At 40.4% G+C, this 23,256-nt stretch overlaps 1 protein-coding gene across 4 annotated transcripts in view; it reads right to left on the reverse strand.

The window, feature by feature from the left end:
* Nucleotides 1–23,256, reverse strand: part of srl (PGC-1 family member spargel) — a 48,739-nt gene that overhangs the window by 21,287 nt on the left and 4,196 nt on the right. For 2 of the 4 annotated variants that reach the window (XM_022835566.2, XM_022835570.2), the window contains exons 2-7: nucleotides 18,961–19,352; nucleotides 17,208–17,499; nucleotides 16,376–16,941; nucleotides 15,044–16,178; nucleotides 14,675–14,938; nucleotides 14,111–14,400 (exon numbers count right to left, since the gene is read on the reverse strand). In XM_022835566.2, coding sequence (XP_022691301.1) covers nucleotides 14,111–14,400; nucleotides 14,675–14,938; nucleotides 15,044–16,178; nucleotides 16,376–16,941; nucleotides 17,208–17,499; nucleotides 18,961–19,206 — 2,793 coding nt within the window. In that variant the 5' untranslated portion in view covers nucleotides 19,207–19,352. Of the gene's footprint in view, nucleotides 1–10,601; nucleotides 14,401–14,674; nucleotides 14,939–15,043; nucleotides 16,179–16,375; nucleotides 16,942–17,207; nucleotides 17,500–18,960; nucleotides 19,353–21,912; nucleotides 22,104–23,256 lie in introns of those variants that run through there. The other 2 variants (XM_022835567.2, XM_022835568.2) reach the window with 2 other exon arrangements.

Genomic DNA, 23,256 nt, shown 5'->3' on the forward strand with positions numbered 1-23,256 from the left:
CCGTCACATGCCTGCCTTTCAACACGAAACGGACCCTGTCTAAGCTTAGGTTCGAACCTACATCATAAAGTGTCTCTACAAATACGTTACGCATTAAGCCATCATGGGCACTTGGTTACTAGTAGTTACGTCTTTTGAACCTTATCAAATATTTGACCTCGTGGAAAATATGCGCACGCATCGATTGGCGTCATGTCCAATGCATGAATATCTGGATATCCACTCATACTCAAACATTCATTTTGTGCTATAGATAATAAGGTCAGTAAAAGATGAGAAATGCGCTGAAGAAGTCAACTTTCCATTGTAGTGTTTATGTGTTAGTTAGAGCCGGTCTAACATTCCGCAACACCCCCCACCATCCGTTTCGCCATCCCTCGTGGTGGTACATAGTTGAAAGTGCGACAGTTGATGGAAAGTTGACTACTGCATGGCTGTGTGACCATAGGTAGTGTGGGGCCGAAAGTTACTGGTACTTGGTAAATTATTCCCGAAGCGTACGCGGCTTGACGGTCCGAGTTGACTTGACTTCCGTCACGGCCACTGGTCCGTATAATACTGGACGATAAGGACATGACAGCGATTCGCACAACATGCGATACCGTTGCACGAGCAGACGGATTATTATCGGACCGAGTATTAAGCTGGCCAAACGCCGGCCTGCACCGACTCGGATGACTAATTAGCTTATCGTACTATAGAATAGAAATGGATTACGTTAAGATTAGGTTCGGAAAGTTTCAGAGTCAAGGTAGCTAACCCACATTCAGTTCTGGTAGGACAGAGCGATTCATCCTATTCTATGAAACTATGGCAGTGGTAGTCACTATACCCTAACAAAAAAAAATTGTGATTTAGAATTTTACAGCTTTAGAGTGCAGTGTTTAGAGACTCAGGTCAAAAAAAGTTGTCCAAATTCCGATGGAAAAGTAATATCTCCTATCTCTATTTTTTGAAAATATCTCCTATTTTCAAAAGATCTACCTGAAAAACGGATTTTTAATCTTAAGTTGATCAATTCATTACTTTTACGTCGCCGCGTATCATAGTGTGGTCTTAGAAAACGCACGCACCAAATATTGTCGATTGAGTGGAATGCACAGGCAGACTTTTCACAGACTTACAATTCCCGCCATTCGTGGTTAAAGTGACCCTTAATAGGCGCACCGTCGCTTCTATCGAATGTCCGGAGACCCAGGAAATGGGTGAAGGGAGAATTTCAGCTGGATTTTAGAGTCTGAACGACTAAGTAAAGCCCTTAAAGTCCATAGTGATGAAGGGCTCACGGCCTGTTACAGACAGGTCGCTATAATGCTGGACTAATGTACTGACCATGTGTCTGTCTCAACGACATGGAAGATCGGAGTATAGTTCTTTGCTGGGAAATGAGTACGATCTTAACTGACGCTAACTGGTGCTAAGGGTTATGGGTTGAAAAATTATGTTTTCAGAGGCCGAATGGTTTTAGCGTTTCGAGAGGTTGCGGTTTAAACAACTTCCTTGAGTAACTTGCGGTATCAATTCCAATAACGTATATTTATACATACCTGATGTTTTTTTTTTATATGCTCAATGATGATTCAAGTGTGGTTTAGAACAGTGAATTTATGTAACCATTTTATATATCAGGAGCTAGTGCCATTATTCAAGTTTTGTCGAATGATCCAAGCTTCACAGAATTCTACGTAATTTATCCCAATGTAAACTGGTAGGTTGGCAGGACCTGCAGTCACAGCACACAGCGAAAGACAAACAATCAATTTTAAGTAGTTTCAAATCGGAGCTAAATTTAAAGTTGAACAAAGTGTCTAATAAAAGTTAAAATTTTATATTAAAATTGACAGTCGTTTAAGTAATGCCGTCTGTAAACATATTTAATGTAGCTTTGAAAGCTATCTCGGTACACAAACGATGCAGCTACTATAACTTGCGGAGTCATAATCAAGAAAATACGCTGTCCTATCTTCTACAATGTAATATATTTGCTTTAAAATAGAGCACTAAAAAAGTAGCTACAGATTTTTACCTTTATAAATATGTGAAGAGCAAAGGTTAATCGGATGCAACCACCACAGAAGTTTATCGTTGTTCTACACTGCGGAAGTATTAGTAATCTCCAACTTAGAACCTAGCTAGTAGCCAGCAATACCCCAGCCCCACTCTTCATCCTCTCAACCGTAGCTATGCGCCGTGTGTGACCAAACTACACAGGCAGACAAAAAGGTTAGACAGGTTTTTTTTTACTAAAGTACCCCATCCATCACTCTGAAGTCTTTTTTGCAATGTTTCGCTCGGTCTTTTCCCCTTACCCCAAAGGCGTGAGTGGTTTGTGCTAAATCTGTCGTCTGAAGAAAGTTAAGAACAAATGTATGTCTGCTAAGTGTATAAATACGTAGTCGTGCCAGGACATGATGTTTTATGTTGTCTAATAGCTCGATGGGGTTGGTTTTATAAATAGCGCTACTATTTAGTAATACACGTACGAGGGCTGTAATAGAACGAGAGCATGTAGTGCCAATGCCGAGGTGCATTAAGTTATTTACATAAATACTAACAATAAAAAATAAAAACAATAAATGAATCACGGTGTGGCCATAGGCAATGGGTTGTGATGTGGATGCAGAAGGAGAATGACGGCACAAATGTGAACGACTGAGCTAGAGATGCCGGTATCGACTGGATAAAAAAAAACAAGTCATTCTGATCCACAGAAGACATAGTGCTTAGCATTAAGTTGTAGATTTAACAGTAAGGAAATTTTTTTCGCATGAGAAGAGTTTTTTTCGTAAATTATTATTATTTTTATCGAGTTATTAGCATTAAACAGCACTATCACCACCTCTTGTACATCTAATCTGTTGAACGCGGCCAAACAAATCGGTAAAAGTAGGTTTACTGGCAAAAATTTTCTCGTGGCCGATTTTTTTTGATGCCTAAAACCTTCTCAGTTTAAACAACTGTAAACCTGCCTCAAATAAGAATATAATATGGCATATCGAAAACGAGGAATGATCCTAAAAGTCACTAAAGAACCATTAGGGAAGTTATCCAAGTTCACTACAACGAACAAAAAACTAATATCTCTTTCAATATTTTAAAACACGATTTGAATTTTTTACTCTTAACTTGAATCTATTCTATTTCTTTTAATCTATATTGTCTGCTCTAATTCTTTGTGATTTTTCTTGTTTTCACTCAACTTCGCTTAGCCACTTCACTTTTTAATCACGTTTTCTAATCATTCGTTGTCTCAAGTTGTTACTGTTCCTACCTTAAGTATTTTGCTGTGTTTCAGTAATAATCGAAGGATGGTATATCTACTTCGGAGCCTGACCTTGACATACAATTTTTCGAGCTCAAGTAAAATAACAATAACAAACTCGTAGAGCGATTATAGAGTTGCTTGCCAACAGAATATAATATAGAATACGGCATCAGCAAATGATTAATTAAAAAAAGAACACCGAAAAAGGTAATACTGTTGCACGTGTGGCGCAATAAGCGTACGAAGAAACAAAAAATAGTACATATAACACAAAGTTTTAAGTTAAATCCCTATTAATTTGGAAGCTGTTCTATTTTCTCTTATGTATTAATATCGTCTAAAACTATTTATATCGGAATTATAATGTGTTTTGAGAGCCGACATGACAGGCCAGCTATCGAGGCCGATCACGGGAAGACATATGTATGAGTGTCTATCTAGATGCGGCCGTTTTGATTCAGCGTGCAGGAGGCAGTCGAAGAAATGATTATGCCGCTGGGCGACAGCAGGCGTAGCCTCCTCCTTCGAAAGCAGAAAAAATTACCCGAAACAGACGAAAACATCCGAAGCTGTTGGGTAAAACCCCTCACTTCTGCAAGAACGTTAGCGATGGTGCAAGAAACGTAGCAACAATAGTAGAACTTGGATCTCTTCCTATATCTAGTTCGCGTCAATGTTTCGGTACGAGCAAATACAAGACACATCCAGCGCTTACTTGACTGAGTCTTGGTTTTGACCAGATCCAATAACTGGTATGTATCTCCGGAGTTTTTGGCATCGTACCTATCGGGGTAGGGGAGCCCCTTCCTATTTTGCCGATGCCTTTGGGGAACACCAAGCAAGAGAAGTCCGGCTATCGCAATACAGCTCCGAATCCGAGAGAAAGAGAAGGCGCATATGTCAATTCGATGTGCGGTTCGTTTGTTCGTTCGTTCGGCTCGTCTCGTTGCTTCAGAGCTTCGTCGAACACACACTCCGATACATCGTGCTATTCAGCTCTGTAGCGGATAGTCGACAGCTCGTAATCGACGACTGAGTCTCTGCCGCTCGGTAACTCTCGATTCAAGAAGGGACCCGGCAGAACTCAGCCAACTCAAACTGACGCTGCTGTCAGCAGCACCAACTATCTGAAGGGCCTTCGTGACTACCGCAGACCTCGGCGGCTAACGCGCGATGGAGTCCCGCTGGGGCTGGGCGTCTACCTAGCAGCATCGCAAGATGTCGGATCTCGCCTCGCTTACTTGAACTGCTGGTCTCTTTCGACAGGCCCGATACGAAGCTAAAGCCGAATAGGCAGCAGCAAGGGAGAACCATCGACAGAGAGCACAGGCTAGTAGTAGTCGAAGTAATAGTAATGCTGCTAGTAGTCGCGGTAGGATCAAGTAGGACAACAAACACGGTCTGAACACATAGTCAAAGTAAATGAAAGAAACCAGAAGCTGCATCTCCTCCCACTTTGGGAGGCCTTTCTATAATTCGTAGCCAGCAGCAGCAGCAGCAGCGGTTCTGTGACTGTCATACGGACTGCTGCTACTGCTTCTGCTGCTGTCAATACTTCATAAACTAAATGTAGCACACTGTTTGCCAGTTCAAACGTAGTACGGAACTGATCCGATGGTCGTCAGCGTTTGAAGAGAGCTACTAGCGATTGACAAATTCTGAAGTTTATATACTATGGATGATATGTTACACAGCCGTTCCGTATATAGAGAAAAATGCTTAATTTTCTATATCGTAATCTAAACTGGTCGCCATACCTAAAAGGCAACAGAACACAAAGAAATTCTTCTTTAATAGATATGCTACACATGGGTAATAGACATAGCCTATGACTAGCTCTAAAAAGCTTAGCTTCTCGCTTAACTTCTAGGCGCGGAATTTTTTTTTTTGAACAAGGTTATTATCTATTCAAATATACGTATAGTATATTACATAATTCGAAAGGCGCCTGTATACGTTTTTTTCAAATCGTACATTGCTGCTTGTTGCAATATGTTCAAATACGTTTTACTAGTGACTGCAGGTGCCTTAGGCAATATCCCACGTGTTTACCATCCGTATTAACCGCAATATACTTTGCGTAGTCAGATGATTTACTAGCTAAATTATCGGGTCTCCGTTGCCAATACAATGAGCAGGTTTCTATCATTATACTTGGCGTGCTTGTGCATCATATCTGCGTCCGCATGTTTGGCTACCTGACCTATGATAAATATGCAAACGGTGACGTCCAATACTAAACAACCTGCTTGAAAACATAGTGCCATTATTTTCTTTCCTTGCCCCATATAGTGACTGCTAGTCCGAAACGTCAAGGCAGCTCCCACTCCCACATAGTGCTCAAAAAATAACCGCGTTTAGATCTGCGTGCCTAACTACGTTACCAGAAGTTTCCGAAGCTCTGTCAACCCCCACCAGTCAACCAACGCAGCGCCATAGGCGTCACACTTCAATGGTGCGCACCCAACCCACGCGGGATGAGCTGGGGTTTAACCTGGTCTCAACTCTAAGCCAGCTAATTTTATCGTAATTTATATATATACACATATTACTTATACTACTTAGATAGATAACTTGATGTCTGTCATCTTTTGATCAATGTGTGGTTCGTTAACGGCACCGCACATTGGCCTATTCCGAGATGTCGTTAACACACTCAAACGCCAATGCTTCACTGGCTTTTATATAGCACCATCGTGCATGTATTTTCCCATGTAATCCAAAAGGAACCGAAATCTGCTGTTAACGCTCAAATCAAAAGAAGATCTATCTTCTTTTTGGATGATCGCTTGCCAATTTTACAACTTAAACTGCTGTATTTCTGTATTCGCTCTATTTATGCATTTGTCTCCTTATCCAGTTGGAGCATCACCTAATTTCAGTAATTCCCTTAGCTCTGTTCATTTTTCGTAATAATTACTTTCGTGATTTAGATGTTCCATACGTCGATAATCTACAGTAGTTTATTATACAAATCTTTTGTCGATTATCGGGTCTTCCCGCTAACTCGAGTCGCTTGTTCTACCGACAACAGTCAATAGCTTCGGCTGCGGTTGATTCGAACCCTAACATTAAAAAGGAGACGTGCAAACATCAGGCCGCTAGCAAAATCAACAAAGCAATTCGTATCTAATGACCTACATTTTCAAAAATTGCCCGCCATTTTAGCATAGATCGGATTCGAATTTTGGCAAAAAATGACAACTTCCCATCCTGTGCTTCCATATATAAATTTCCTACTCGAATATATATATGCGCTTCAACTCACATATAGGAAGTACAGGATTACTGTAGAAACACTGAAACATCCTTGCAAACCATTAGCTGAACGCGTGTAGTCGTCGTTGAAGGTTAACCATCGTAACGGACCAAAATAGTGTGAGAATGATTTGTGCAAAATAGCCGGCCGGAAAAATTATTAGCTAAATGGAAAAACAGTTGCGACGGAGCCATTCCACCTTCTACTGCCCAAAATGCTAGCAAAAACTTGGATGCGCCGAGCGTTTAGCGAAATAGGAATATGCTGAATTGGACGGACACTTAAACAGAGATCAAAATTCTCGAATATGTTTGCACTTCTAGTTTAATTCAAGGGACTATTTGGGTCTTTCACAGACATTTATAAATTGTTTGCTTGTTTTGTCGTTTCTTTCATCGCAGGACTTCGTCACCAACCGGGTAGTAAGTGTAGCCTTGGCTGATTAGCTATGCATATATATAGCGAGTGAGCCCTATATAGAAAATATTGCAGGTAGCAAGCAGCCCATTGTTCTGTACCTTTTAGTTTTCTGCACGGGATCGAGAGAAAGCCGCAACCTAATCGCGATTTGTCGGCTTTGTTTCTGAATTTAATTGCGGACGAAAACCTGTAACGACAATTAAATTTCCTAACCAACTTTGGTCTGTCGACCGAAGTCAATCTTCATCGAATTGAGGAAAAGAGGCTTAGAGCTAGTTGAGCACGAATGACGCTGCGTGTTTACTAATTACCATCCTCTGGCCTTTGTACAATATTGAAGCTTGTTGCCTGTGGACATGAGCGGCTCTTCTGCGTGCTTGCGTCGAATCAGCGGGATACAAAGCACGAAGTGCTTCTCGGGCCGGATATGTGTTGGGCTAGCTGCTTCGTGGATGACAGTGGTACACATAGATGCATCTACATTAAGGTTGGCCTGCTTCGAATGTAGGACCAACAGCGCAAGCATTGTCGATGTACAGGCGTCCGATAGGCGAAGGGTTTTTCGAGAGCGTTAGCAAATGACGGCCTCTTGGGTTTTGCCTGTGTGCTCGAACAGATTAATAACAACAACCGGCTGTCTAAGATAAGGCCTGAGACGATGATATTCTCCACTTGAGACAACCTACAAAGGCCAGGCCCTCCAGGTGGCGGGAGATGACGCTTAAATCCGCTTCAGAATCAGATTGCTGACTAGTGATCTCATGTCTCTAATGGTGCAAAGAACTGCAAGAGTAAGGCATAAAAAACAGCTGCCTACCATTCGTTTATTTTTCAGGCTCCGCTGATATTCCGCTATGGTGGCGAGGAGAAATGAATAGCTGAAAATAAGCGATGGGTAAAAACGAATGGTATAAGGAACTATAGATAATTTCTATGACGATTAGTCAACTTGAAGTAGTTTTCTGATGTACACTTTATTTGAATCCGTCCGCAATTCCCCTAAAAATGCAATCTGTCTCGACAGTAGCACGAGATCAAATTAGTCATCGCGAAGATACTTTATAGCCACGGTACAACAAGACGTGTTTTGAACCTGAATGTCTCAAACACCTTATTATTCGGCGATCGTATTCTGCTGCTGTTATAAATGCAATTAGTAGCTGCGATAGATCAAAATCAGGTTACCTGAGAGGACTTGCTCGACCCTACCGAAAGCACAAACGCTCAAGTGAAGTATAAACGTGTTCAAGTGAAGCAGAGGTTCACAAAAATAGCTGTAGTCACTTGCTTCTGGCGCTGAAATGTTATTATAATAGAGGTTCTAGACATTTTACCGATTGGCCGTATTCACGAGTTCGAAATTTTAAACATCAGATAATCACCACCAAAATGTTTTCTTCATACAAAACAGTTATAACAATTTTCTAACATTTTCGAAATTAAAAGTAAGAAATTCAAGACTGATTTACAAGTTATAGTCTGGAAGACAGAATAATCGCGAATAAGGATAACTCCAGAATTATTTCGAAAATTCGTTATTGGCATATTCAGTGTAACAAAACTTTAAATAACAAGCAAGTTCTGAACGGAGAAGCCTTTCTGCAGGTTAGAATTTATTCACATGCGTGATACTCTAGCAAACTCTGCGGGTAAGAAAAAAGAAAGAAAATGTTGACATAACCATTGGCCTGACCAGATTTCATTTGTGCAACTCGTATATTGAAAACGTGGCTTTGCCTAAAGCACCTAAGTAGAACAGCTAGCTCAACTTAGTAATCAACTGACCAACTCATGTTATCGACCTTCATGGTAACACACACATACACATTTTTAGAAACTCCGGTTACCGAGGTCTGATTGTGAACTGTCCGTTGTTGCGCATTTTGAGAATGACCCGCTTTTCGCTATAATGGTTCTGAAGCAGTATTCAACTTCTGTCCCATTCTGCAGCATTTGCTTCGCCTCCTTTCTCTCTGAAAGAGCATGTCTCTGTGGATGCATATGGGAGGGAGGGAGAGGGAGAGGGAGGGAGGGAGAGAGAGAGAGAGAGGGAGGGAGTGGGAGGGAGTGAGTGAGTGAGCGAGCGAGCGAGCAAGCGAGCATCTATCGCAGTTTTAGTGCGTGAGCCCATACTTATGAATGTCCGTGTGTGCTTCAAGCGAAAAAACTTAACTATCCCTGAGCAAGAGAGGCCCTTCTTCTCAATGTTCAGAGACGCTGCACTGTTAGATGAATGCACAAGGGTTTCCTTACTAGCGTTTGCTTATCGTTTCTCTTTATCCGGACGTGCTTCGCTCCGCTTGTCCTGGTCGAGTTAGTCTATCAGATCTAGCCTGAGATAGAGACAGACCGAGTTCAGTTCCTATGCTCGTGGTCCAGCTTCTAGAATGGCAGAATACGACCGGTCCTAGAATTGTCTGCAGTGTCCGGCGTTCTCCATCAACCGCCCTATGGTATATTCTTAGAGTATGTAGCAGTCTTTGATGTTACCATGGCAACAGAGTGCATTTGAAATCTCTGAGTCAACCCTAGAAAGCTCTTTGTTTCCAATGGACTACAATGGCTAAACTAGAAAAATAAGCATATCTGGCATAGCATTATAATGTATGTATCTTCATGGAACTTGAATTTTAATCTACGCAGAAGGTTCCTACATGTGCCTGCTCTGAGCTAACCTTACAGGCAATGAGAGGACAGCTGCTACGTTATCTGCTTCAGAAAATCCCTTGACTAGTCGTAGGTGGAACTCTTGGAAATTTTCTGGCATTGGTAGTAAGTAAGGCAAGGAAAGTAGGACAAGTTCTACATTACGGTACCCACATCTTTTAGTTGTGCAGATCTAAACTGCATATAACGCCGCCGAATTCGTATAATTCGTCGAATGTTTGCGGCGTATCAGGCAGAACTAGCATGGGTGATTGTTAGGAATAATTCGCCATGTATAAGAACTTGCTAGAATTCTCATAGCCTTCTGTGACTAATGGTCGGAATTTAGATACACCACTATACGGTAACGTACCGTACCGTCAGATTTAATGGGAAAAAGTGAGCCTATTAAATTCACAAAGAAAAGCACAGAATAAAGCCAAGGACTGATAAACAGTTAGCCACATTGATTGTAGTCAGAACCAATGTTTCCGTCATATCACCTAATGGGATGTAACAAATAAGCACATGAGCCGTATTTTGAAGGGATTAGATATATCCATTACATAATATCGTTATTATTGTCGGATTTGGAATTTTCAGAGAAAAACATTCCTGCGCAATCGGTTGCAGGTTTTCTTCCTGTATAATCTTATGTACTCAAGGCATAAAATAGGACATTCAAGCTGTTTTGCTAGATCATCCTTCAGACTCCATATATTTATTCTTTATTTTTAACCTTATTCTACACTTATAAAGCCTTAGTATCTCCCTAATTTTAGAGCAGGTGCACATTGATCTGCTGACAGAGACCTCATATTCTTCAGACAGAACGAAAGGTTTAGCTACGAACTCATTCCCTCGTATGCATACAGTGTCCCAGTTCATCATAAGTCTGTTAAACTACTACATTCTTTGAAAAATATATGATCTAATTTAGTGGTGGTCGCGTCAAGTTGCGCATAAAGAAGCTGCTCTACCTAACTTAACTCCAAGAAAAAAAACGCAAGATTGATTGAAATGCACTTCATTACATTCTTTGTCTGCTACGTTTTCCATTGTTTTTAGTCCATTCGCTCGATGGATCATATAAACAAAGATATACATTACACACACTGTTATCGCTATATCTGAAGCAAAAATACTAGCAAGAATACCATTTCACATTCAATTGCATTTTAATTAACCTGAAATCACACTTCTTGGTTCTGGCTTTATTCACTATATTATTATTATTATTATTATTATTATTGGATAATTCACAAAGACGTATAAAATGACTGATGAGGATGCCAGAACAAAATATAGCGAAAAAAAGGAAAAAAAAGATATTTTTATGACCGCATATGCTGTAGGACATCATAATTAATCTCTAAACCTACCACGCAGCCTCTAGGTAGGCAAAAATTAGGATCGGATAAATACACGTTATCGTACATTTAATGACCGCCGCCAGATAAATCGCTTACTAAATTTCAACTCCAACAGGGCAGAAGTACCAAGCAGTGAACTTAAGGAACCAAATATTTATCTACTAAATACCCATTGCCCCTTAAGAATATTGCAAAATTCCTGAATTTCATCATACTTTTTTACAAAGACAAATAGAACCGACGTGCAATAATCTGAAAGCACAGCGTTCCTAGTAAATCCAGATTTGTTTTTTATATGTTTCCATATAAAAATAAGGAATTTTGTCTGGTGTAGACTTCGTTATACTTCAAAAGATCTATTTCAACATAATATTAATCGACATGACTCATCTCGTATACTAGTCATTCCCTGTTTCCTGCTTCTATCTATCTTCGTATGCTCAATAAAAACAGTAAATTGTCACCGATCGGTATACCTCATTTTTCTGGCACACTTTAAAGTCCTGTAAACAAATAGAAAATAAATAATTTTTTAAATTCGTTTGAGCTACTCACATTCGAAGTATCTTTCTCTCTTTCTCTCTCTCTCGCTGACTTACAATCACCGTTACATATACACCAACTTATCGATGCTAACAACCATTGAATTTTCGTATCGTATTTATATGCCTTGTCGCTTTACACATGTATCCACGCCCGCAGGCACACGTTCACGCACAGAAACCGTTGTTATTCAAGTTCACACTTGCGGCAACAGTAGGGTGAATAACTCACTCGTCGCACAACGTATACCATATCAAATATACGTACATATATAATTTTTCTTAACCATGACAGTGGTTAATTAAGTGGCAGAAAAGCACATGCCGGATAATTGACTTTCTGAAAGTTGGCTTTTGGCGACCATCGCGTCATTTAGCAACTTTTTAGCAAGCTTCCCTTAACTGTCCACGATCAATTACCTCCCATACTTCTACAGTTTAGGTCTCTCTAAAGTAGCTGCTTTTTTGCTGTTCGCGATAGCCGCCTCTCAACGATTAATTTTGAAGCATCTGGGTTTCGAAATTTGGCAGAAAATATCTCGTATTCATGTAAAGCTTAACTAACTATAACCAACGTTTTATGGTAAAAGTAGATTGGCTTGGACGCACCACCTGTCGTACACCTACCTGTATTGCATCTTGATAATACTTTGTGTTAACAAACCCAACGCCATCCGTGAACTTACACCTTATACGAGTTGACTAATTAAATATTGGGCTGCCCGTATCCTAGCAATAGCTTTTTACTCTATCCTAACCTTCAGATTTAAAGGCTAAACCAATCGATATGCTTGCATGCACGTTTGATTGTTCCGCTAATTCCATATATATTAATTCAACGACGGAAGAATCGTCGATGACCCAGTTTGTTTACGCCTAAATAGTTATTTGCATCGCTCTTCTATGTTCCTCCCTCTTTCGCCCTCGGATCAATCCGAGACGATAACGAAATCGGATGTGCGCTTAATGCACTAACAATAGGTATTAAACGCTCAACCTCCACTATTGATACTTCCCTCACTCTCGACCTTCACGTGGTCGTGATGCGCATTGTCAAAAAAGTAGATTTTTTTAAACACCTGTCCTTATACTGGTCATCATCATCAATCAATCAAGTACAATTAACAGTATCAACAACATTTCTATGTAATAATGTATCTACTAATGTGATATATATGTATATATAATGAGTGACCGCCCAACAGCATGAAAAAGGCTAAATTAGTAGCTTTAATCATTATGATAAAATACTTTTTGTTATGTGCCGCTTTGAATCTCTTCTAGTTCAGCGTTGTATGATCGTTATATGATTAATATCGTTGCCTTGCTAGTGTACCTATGGGAGATTTTATGCTGTTTATAGCAATACATTAAGTTGACAACTTACAAGTATATAAGGGACGCAAGTATTTGATTTACTCTTGGCAACACTAATATCTACACGACGCATGGCACCATTGATTGTCTCGAAACCGGAATACAAAGAATAGTAATAGCAATAGTAATAACTATAGTCTGGGATGTTGATCTTAGATGTTTTTTTCACTCAAGTTTTTGATCTATACCGTGTATTTGCTTGCCGTTGGTTGAAAAACAAATATTGGGGTGTCGCATTAACAGTTACTTACAGATACTGCCACGCTTTGTGCAAAATTTCTGTATTTCTAATGGTTACCTCATTGGAGATCTCGATAACAATAGATATGATATCAGTCATAACAACGTATGACGTTTGCTAGTGCAGGATTGTCGTCTTTATATTGCTTTAATTGTAACAAAGGTAAATGAAGCGAAAATGGTTTTAGCAACCTCATACTTCGCATTTGAGCACGCGCCTAGATGCGCAATAAACCCAAGAGAAGTTCTTAATTAGCGGCTCGTCAAATCTATCTTGAGGTTTAAGATTGGTGGATGTGAATCAAATTAACTTGTTGTAACGTTATGCTGTCTATGTAGCACATGCGACTGCATTCAACTTTACGGTTTCGCACAGTAGTAACAAATGGCGACCAACCGTCGACAAGCCCCATGTAAAATAAGCTTCCCAAGGAATCTAATAGAACCTTTTTCGTGTTAGCCTAAATATTTGTATCTCTGGCATCGATCGAAGCTTCGTTAAATGCCTCTTCTGCTCTGTAAATCCACTTAATCTTTTTTTTTTTCTATAATATATTTTTATTATTACTATTTATAGAAATATTTTTCTCGGTATGACAATCCATAGATCGGCCAAACGAAAATACAAAACATTTCCACAACGACATGCCCCAATGAGGTAACGTTATATGCATATTTGTTCTTCCTCATTGACTTAATAAGGGAACAGGTCAAGCACCACCATTTTCTAGAATTGAAGTGATTTGTGCATTATTTTATCGATAATCGTTAGACGCTGGCAGGGATAATTTCTGTCTGTTATTGTGCTAACCTAAACGGATATACGCAGGCTTTTCCATATTTGTGGTTCTTTGTTTTCATGTTTGTGTATGTAAATTGTCACGTTTCGTCTATGGTTAAGCTATCTGCCACACTTTCTTCTGGCCCCTGATAGCGGAGCACCTTTGAGAGATTTTAATAGGCTGTCGAAATCGTCGTCTTTCTTTACCAATTCTCCTTTAGCATCGCGCAGGTAGTCTTTTTCCGGCTGGCTGTCCAAATCAGACCACTGTTGTCCACAAAACTGTCGACGACCGCCAAAGCAGAGCTGAAACTTTGGCAGTTCCGGGTCGTCATTACCTCGTTCGACAGCCTGGTAAGCATCCTTTGCGCGCTCGAAAGTAACGAAGCCATAGTTTTCTCCAGCGTCCCTGAAGTGAAGAGAAACTTCCGCGATTTTTCCAAACCGAGAAAACCATTCACGAACTTGGACACGTGTTGTTCCTTCAGGAATTTTGCCTGAAATTTTAGGACGATATCGAAACAACTGAATTAGAACCAGGTTGAGCACTTAAGCAAGTGACTTTGACAGTGAAGTCGGAAAAAGTATGTAACTTATATACTGATATAAGGAGAGCTCATATTTTTATGTTACATAAACCAATAAGTTGAAACCAAGTCATTAATGATTACTAAAACGAAGAGGAACATTGCTATGCAGTAGCGTGTAGTGCACAAGGATGTACAGTAAATGAAGCAACAAAGTGAAATTCACTTCATGAGATCTACTAACCGACATAAATAATTTTTCTGTCGCCACCTTTGCGAATCTTCTCGAGTGCTTCCTGCATTGCTGTCAACGTCTGAGACCGCTTTTGATATGGCGCTGATGGCTCTGCAGATTGACGGGGCGCATCCATACACCAGATATTTTTCCGTTCCCTCTTCGGTTGCAAAGGTGGACGCTGAGTGTTTGTATTACGGTTCTCCCAAACGGCTGTTGCGTACGCCTCTCGCTCATTGACTTCCAGACTACGTTGTCGATGTGCATGAGAACCTAAATTTAAAATGAAAAACGCGCATTTATTACTCGTGAGAATAATATATATATGGCGTTAAATGAAACTAAGGTTTGCCGTCCAAAATTTTTGCAAACACCCACCAACAGTGTAATCTGGTGATGGACACCTGCAACGACGACAGCCATCTCTTGATAAACTCCTCTTTCGGTAAGATTGATCGCCGCGCTGTCTGCTATTCCCAGCAGAGCCGCTGCATCCGCAGCAGTCTTCAATGCTCCTGCTACGGCTTCTAGCGCTATCCGATGAGGTAAAAGAGGAGTTGCTGGTAGCTGACCCACTCCTGCGGCGACGCCTACGGTAGGAACAGGCATCCGATCCCGAATTGCCATTTCGATTGTTGTTGGGGTCTCGTCGCAAGGACTTATTGAGGCCGCGAGCTTTCTCATCGTTCCACTGTGGACCTTCATGATCATCTTCAATTATCTCGTTAACTAATGCAGTTTCATTCCCTTCATGACTTTTTCTCTCACGATAAAGGCTCTCCACACTAGAATCCGATGAACCACCTTCACTTAATGCTGTCGCCATAACTTCTTCTTCTTTCACAAAATTAACAAGCTGTTCGTTATGATTTACACCGTGACTGACGAATGCCATGCCATCGTCAATCGTCCAAATCCCCTGATTACTGGCCAACACCATAGATCCATCTTCTGATTGCGCAGGTATCATAACTTCCCCCGGAGTCTGATCGGACTGCTGTAATGTTACCATCTGCACAGCGGTTGGCATATGCTGATTGACCTTAAGGAGACTGCGAGGCGTGGGCTGTTGCAGGGCCACTTCAGCAGGTTCCTGTTTACACGGTTGCTCTTGCTCTTGTTCCAAACTACCATCGACAGCCATCGACTGGGTCTCATCTCTTCTCTGGCGTTTAGCTAAGCTAAGATCAGGCAACACTTCGATACGGACCGGGCTTTGCTCTTCGTCACTTTCAACATCCATCGGCTCCGGTTCCAGATTGTCCTGATCTGCTTGGGCGGCTTTCTTCTGGAAACAATAGTCATGATCAAGGGCTACGAGAGAAATTTCGGCGGCTTTTGAAGTGGGCACCTGCAGCAAGATAGATTGTCGCGCCGACGCCTTCTGCGCGGCAGCCTTGAGCTTTTCGACCAGAGAACGCGGCACGACCTTTTGCTTTGATGTTGTCTCGCGGTAAGGCGAGACTAGTAGACCATCGAGGCGGAGTTTTGGCGCCGATTCTGTGGGAGATAGCTGAAAATTACAGGCGTCGATTGAGAACACATTTGGCATTAACCGATGTAATTGAATGCGTACGACATTATAGCGTTTGTTGCGATCTTTAAGTAAGAATATGAAAATCTTGAAAAATGAAATTAGAAACCTTCCATGTGAAACAAAGTTGAACGTTTGCTTGTAAGCCCGAAATTTTGAACTTTATTACGACTTACCGAAGACACTTTAGTGCAAGTTAACGAGCTATTGGTGTTGCTATCGGATAGTGCAGGCGGAATGCTGTGCGACTTCTTTTTTTTTCCACCATCCCGATTGCTACAACTAATTGAGTTTGAATTCTCATTGTTGTTATTACTTTTGGTATTGTTGTCATTCTTATTTTTGTTGTCGCTGCTGCTGATGTTGTTGGTCTTACTAGTGTTATTTCTGTCCACGCTTTTGGGAGATCCGATATTAGTAAATTGGCTGTTGTTGCTAGCCGCACTGTCAGCGCAACTTGGGTACATCTTAACTGGAGTTTTTCCAAGTTGCGGTGAAATATCTAAAAGTGAAGTTGCTGCATGGGCACCTTGCCACTTGATAGGAGATGAGGGTGGCGTATCCAATATTCGCCGGGTACGGTTTCGTTTGTGTAACGACTTCCGGCTGCTTTTTTTCGCTTGCTTTTCGTCAGTGCTATGGGCACCACTAGATAGAAATGCAGGAAGTTCTGTTATTGTGGAATTGCCCGATTGAACAGGGGACAATTGTAGAAAGGACGCACCTTCCGGTTCCATTAGCACTGCAAAATAATAACAAATGACACTGTAGATACGGTTATAGTTGACTAACTCAGCAAGATCAATAACAGATCCAAGGAGCATTGTCTATTTTTATTGTATCGCATAATGTATTCAAATAACTTCATTTGTTAATAAGCTGTTAAAATTTAATAATAACGAACAGGTTAAAACTGTGATTCGAGTGAGTGGGACGCAATTAAATTGCCGCAATTGGCTATTAATACGGACTGTCAAAAAGCATAAGTTGTATATCACTCCTTCTTACCTGAGTGTTTCAAACGACTACTTTCGTCGTCACTGACGATTCGATTTCTTTTTTTTCGTTTAAGTGTAGCTACTTCTGCATCGTCCCTAAGACGCAACTTCATCTTGCCGTAATGATGTGGCAATACTCCCATTGTGCGCGCGCAACCGCTGCGGACTTCGAAATATTCGTTTTCGTTACCTGGATTCGAGACGCATCCACTTGCAGCGGTAGGTTCCTCTAATGAGTCCACGGATTCAATATCAACAAGATCCTCACGTGTTTGCGATGAGTCATCGCCAAGCGAAGCAAACTGCGAGACCATAAGATAGCATATTCAATAATTTCTTTTGAATAATCGACAAAAGCAATCTTCATACCCCGCAACGCACTGGTGGTGACACGAAAGAACTTAAAATTCAAGAAACAGTCGGGAGCAACGTTGGAAATTACTTGAGACGAGCGCCATTTTCAAGTTTAATGAGATTAGTCGGAACATTAAATTACTAGATTAGTCTCGATTCCACGTAAGTTAGTGTTGCTTACCCCGTGCATGAAGCAAAACTAAAAACAAACATAGGTGGCCCTTTTGAAACACTGTTATCTTAACGGACCGAAGTGCGCGTGAAATTGATCTTTGCCCATACCATGATCATGCCGCTCGCCAAATACATTGGTACTTGGTTTTCCTTTGTTTAAAGCAAACGTGGTACCCTGCTTGATTTCCCGGAAAGAACTCGCTTGGTTTGCCACCTCAACATCAATGAACCTCAGTGATCTTTACTATGCCATCAATGACCCTCAGTGATCTTTACTATGCCGTTAATGACCCTCAGTGATCTTTATTATGCCGTCAATGACCCTCGGTGATCTTTATTATGCCGTCAATGACCCTCAGTGATCTTTGTTGTGCCAAGTCGAGCAAGTTTACAGGCACCCAATAGCCAACCGCCCCTGCGTAGCACACAATAGTTCTTCCGACTCGCTGAGGCCACTTCGAGATCGTGTCATATCATCAGATCAGAGAGGTACGACGGAGGGACGCGAACCTCGAGATTCACCCAGTGATGTTGTAATGGCATTGTACATCTCTGTCGTCACAGTTTCCGTGAGGACAGAATCGACATATCGCTAGTGTAGTAATCGCTAGGCAAGTATTTCGCGATTTCTCATGCATAGGATAATCGCCTTCTCCAAGGCACGTTTGTACCAGAAATGTACATATTGAACCAGAACAATGCATATAACTATGCGCTCTTCAATGCCCATATGCATAGAGCATAAATTTTTCTCATGTGTTGCGCACATCGGCTCAATGGACCGCCTAGCTGAGATTGAGGTCAAGAAGTCTAATAAACGATAAGAAAAGAAAGAACAATACAGAATCCTTTCGCTAGTCGAGAATCATCATTGAGAATATAGCAAGATAGATTTTTTCCAGTTTTCCCGGAAGCGTAAACTTTTTTCAGGGCACTAGCGCCCATTCATGGAGACTACAGTCTTGTTGGTGTAACACGAGCTCTACTTTGTTAATGAACGTCTCCGTGTATCGAACTTGCATACAAATGCTAGATTCACCATCTCAATTAATCAAGCACACTTACAACTTCTTGATTAGTATTCTCGTTGTTCAGACGCTTTTGTTTATTATTTTTGTTTAATAATTTTACCGCATTTCCCTTTTTGTAAAAATAAACGCGTCTGTCCAAAGGCAACGTCCTCCCCGACAATCTATGCCCAAAGCATGCGAATGGGCAATTATGAAAGAACCCACCACTGGCTCAATGTCTTCTTCTTCGAAAACAGAAAATGGGTCGAGATGGAAGCTGGCCATATTTCCCATATCGTCAACGCCTGGAAGTAAATGCATGAAGTCGTTCGCCTGGTCAAGGATGCCCGCATCGTTTTCGAGAATTTCGTCCATGAGTTCTGAGAGACAGAGTGATTCGTCGCGTCCACGTGCGGCAGGAGCAACTTCCCGCTCGTGGTCCGAACGCCGGAAGTCTACAGTGGCCGTCATCGTCGATGTGATACGTATGCTTAAAGATGCGCTGGCGAGCGGCAACGCTCGCCAAAACGGTTACCGACCAGCGCCGCTAATGTGTGCAGATCCTTCAAACGTGTTGCAAGCAGGATCGCGATCGAGGCCGTTGACACGTGAGAACTCTGTGAAAAAAAAGTAATTCATCGATTTTTCACCTATAATTCGGAAATAGAAGCTAACTACTTACGATTCCAAACATTTTTTTCAAGTAGAAAAATCTCTATGTTATTAAAGTCTATACTTTTTGCACCTGTAAGAGGCCCTGCAATAAGAAGTTGTACCATAAATTAAACATCTGCCATAAAATTAAACATATTACAAACGGGTGACTACTTAATAAACTACTACCAAACTAGTTGAGTGCTATTATTTGCTTTGCGTCTTTAAAAAATCGTAGGTTACATAGCTATCACTCGTCTTGAGTACGTTACCTAGAATACTGCTAAAATTAACTGTCTTTCTAATCGATCCAAATCGCTTTGGATGTTTTTAAGCTTCAGGCTTTATTTTAGGGGGTAGTCTGCTTGTGCAATGACTCGATTAAAAGGTATTCCTTTCCCTCGAAAAGAAAGCTAAACACATTCAGCACACTTCTGGCGAAACAGCTTAGCCTATATTTTATCGAAACATATCCACTGGAATAAATAAACCTAGAAACAAAGATGACGTGAAAAGCTGTATTTATATTATCTCGCATTCGACGACTATTTTGCTTGGCGTAACGGGATAACTGTCGGCGTGTACCCAAGATATTCTTAACGCTAGGTTAGGTGTACAACATTAACAATTCAGATTATTAAAACAAACTAACGGCGAAACATGCGGTAAGCAAAGTCTGCGGATCCGAGGACCGGGATTCAAACTATCATATACTATGTCAGTTGAATTTATAACATATACAGTGTAACAATACCAAACACGACGAAAAGAGCCGTGTGTTAATTGTATCAACATGTCATTATGCTATTACGTTTTTGCGAGGCAGAGAGATAAATTAATTAATGATCAAGTGAGTGCGAGACAAATCCAACGGGTCTGTCCAGTAATATCTACATCACGAATATTTGAGACAGAGAAATTTATAACCACTACAATAGATCTATATAAAAGCGCTCAAAAAACTAAGAAATTTGCTGTTCATGTAATTGAGTACAAATATAATTAGTAGTTATGTTCTAAAAAATAGGTGGTGAAAGAATATTGGTCCGGTTATAAGTAATTCTTCAAAATACTTCCTGTAATTCTAATGCCAAATATTCACAGTTCAAACCTTTATTCGCTTTATATTGACATTGTTAGTACTTGTTCTTAGGGCAATGGAGAATAAAAAGAAACTTCAAATACAAAGAAATAGCCCTAAGGTTCTGTATGCTAGCTTAACTCCAGACCAGAGCACTGTAAAATGTTTACGAATGTAAATCAATGTACCGATGTACGAGAGACTAAGTACGTTCTCAAGCGCATTACATTACCTGGTAAAGTTGAACTCATCCCCTTTAGTGCAGCCTTACAACTGCACTATACAGATTTCCACAAACAGGTCAAAAACACCCTCGTCCGTGTACTTATCTGCACTTGATTCATTTTCCTCATCGCAAGACTACAGTTTGCTGCAACTGGCTCAAAAGACTCAAAATGGACAATACAATCTTCTGTCGTGATCAATGTACTGCCTCTTCGGTTGTAAACGTATTTGGATTGGATCTACTATAGTAATACGCGGGGGAATAATAGTTAATAATGATACTGAATTTTTGTCGGTAAAGCCAACATAGCCAAAGGACACAGTTTCTAGTTACAATAAAAGGGCCGTCGTTACGATACATAACTCTCATTGAGCCTTAATTCGTAATGTGCTTAACTTATATTTAACAAATGCACTATTTTATCATAGCGTTTAATTTTCCGCATTTCAAACGCATGAAAAGACAACCTAATCTGTTGGAGACTAGACTAACTAAAACCCAGTATTTTAGAATCAATGTATTACAACTTAAAGCAAACAACCCACCAATACACAAGCGTGCTTGACACCTACTTTTGGCAGCTCTAAGAAATCGAAGAATATGTTTTGCCTTTGAATATTTGGACCATATGCGGACCTCTTAAAAATAATTTTAAATCATGTAGACTAGGCGAAAAAAGTACTGTATCAGCCGTCACGAAAAAACTAGTTAGGAGCGTTAAATACGTGGAAAATACTTTTTCAGTTGACTTATTATGAAGTCGAGCAGCTTTAGTTTTTAACACGGAGCGAACAGTTTTATTTTGAAACAATTCTTAAGTTATATCCGTTCTCACCGCAAAGTTACATAAGTTACGCGTAAAGATACAATCATTTTAGAAATCATCGTTTCATAGACAATCTATTTCTGGTTTCAATCAGTACGTGCTGCCCGGGTGGCCACTTCATGCAAGAAGACATACACAGACATACAAATACGCACAAAAAAGCAAACGCGTATTATCCTTATATCTTAGGTTAATATTCGTCTACTGAGAAAGCCTCGTAATAAAATCCTTATGAAATATTTACACCTCACTCACAAAAATTATATGAGCGAGCAGACACACCTCGTGTACAATTAAATGTCCGATTACTTTATTCAATTCCTGTGTCGGTAAATTTCCAAGATGTCGTACTAAGAATAATTATTCTTACTGCGTATACAAAAACTTTACCTCAAACGTAAGAATACTCCAATATAAAGTTCGAGGACAGACGAATCTTAAAATCGGTATAACATCTTAGTCGTAAATACGGGTGTTTTACGGGACGGAAGGAGGGAGTATGTAGAATTCTTGCTTTCGCTAGTTTGGGGCCGTAAACGTCGATTTACAACTGTATCGGATACTACGGACTCTCATCTTATCTGTGAATCAAAAAGACAGCAAATCAATAATGGTTTCCAGGCCGCGTTTTGTTCTCGTTGTGATTTCTATATTGCTACCAGTATGATTTATTGTCTGCCACTACTACGTGATCTATATAAATACGGCTGTAGCATAATGTGTGGTAGTGGTCTCCACACAGTCAGGTTGCTTCTGTACTGACTTGATGCAATCATCTGTCGCGGATTGATAACGGCAACCAGAAATGCTACGTCGAGACAAAATAACCAACAAAGATCAAACCATAACTATAGACCAAACTGGCTTCAAAACTAGGTGTCCATATTTTTCTCAATGACAGTTACATGATTGTGACTACATAACAGTCTGAAGGCAGAATACATGAATAGCTGAATAAAAGACCGGACCTAGTTTAGAACAGCAAATTTTTTGCGGGCTGTGGAGAAGTGGAAACTAGAACAGATTTCTTGACCCAATAGCAGATTAGCTTGGCTATCAGCCTTAAGCAAAGAAAATCACACTCTTGAGAACAAAAACACAATAGGCTGTACGCGACTGAATTTTCATGCAACCAACCAAAGTAATAGATGAAGATTTACTACAAACACTTTACGAACATCGTTTGTTTAATACGAAAACACATACCACACAGAAGTACACGTTAACATCCAAGTTTTCAATAATACTCAAAAAAACATATTCACATCTGGAATTCATCTACATACACTTCGATCGCATATTGTGTCAAGAAATGTCATATTAACCAGTGGATTGTTTGCGATGTCAGTTCACCCCCAATTTACAAGATTCCATTACTTGACATACTCAACAGCTCAACGACGGAAAAACGCTCGCAAGCCTTCAACCAGGAGGTTTACAGCTGTTATGTCTATGTCGATATTCACCGATTTGCAACCTTAGAAATTCTTCATACAACGGCATCGTTTTGAAGGATAGCTCTATCTTCAGTGAATATCGGTCGCAGACAACTTCAAACATGACAACGAATTAGTAAATTGTACTTTACGTTCCGTAGGATTTTCAAAGCATGTTCACATCTATATATATATATATATATATTTGGACCATTAATATGCTTATCAAGCGAAATCACAGCTTGGTTTGACCGCAGTTTTCTAGTAACCTCGGACCCTTTAGAATCTGAACAAACTC

The sequence above is a fragment of the Varroa jacobsoni genome, unplaced genomic scaffold (assembly GCF_002532875.2).
Source record: "Varroa jacobsoni isolate VJ856 unplaced genomic scaffold, vjacob_1.0 scaffold_596, whole genome shotgun sequence".
Taxonomy (NCBI): domain Eukaryota; kingdom Metazoa; phylum Arthropoda; class Arachnida; order Mesostigmata; family Varroidae; genus Varroa; species Varroa jacobsoni.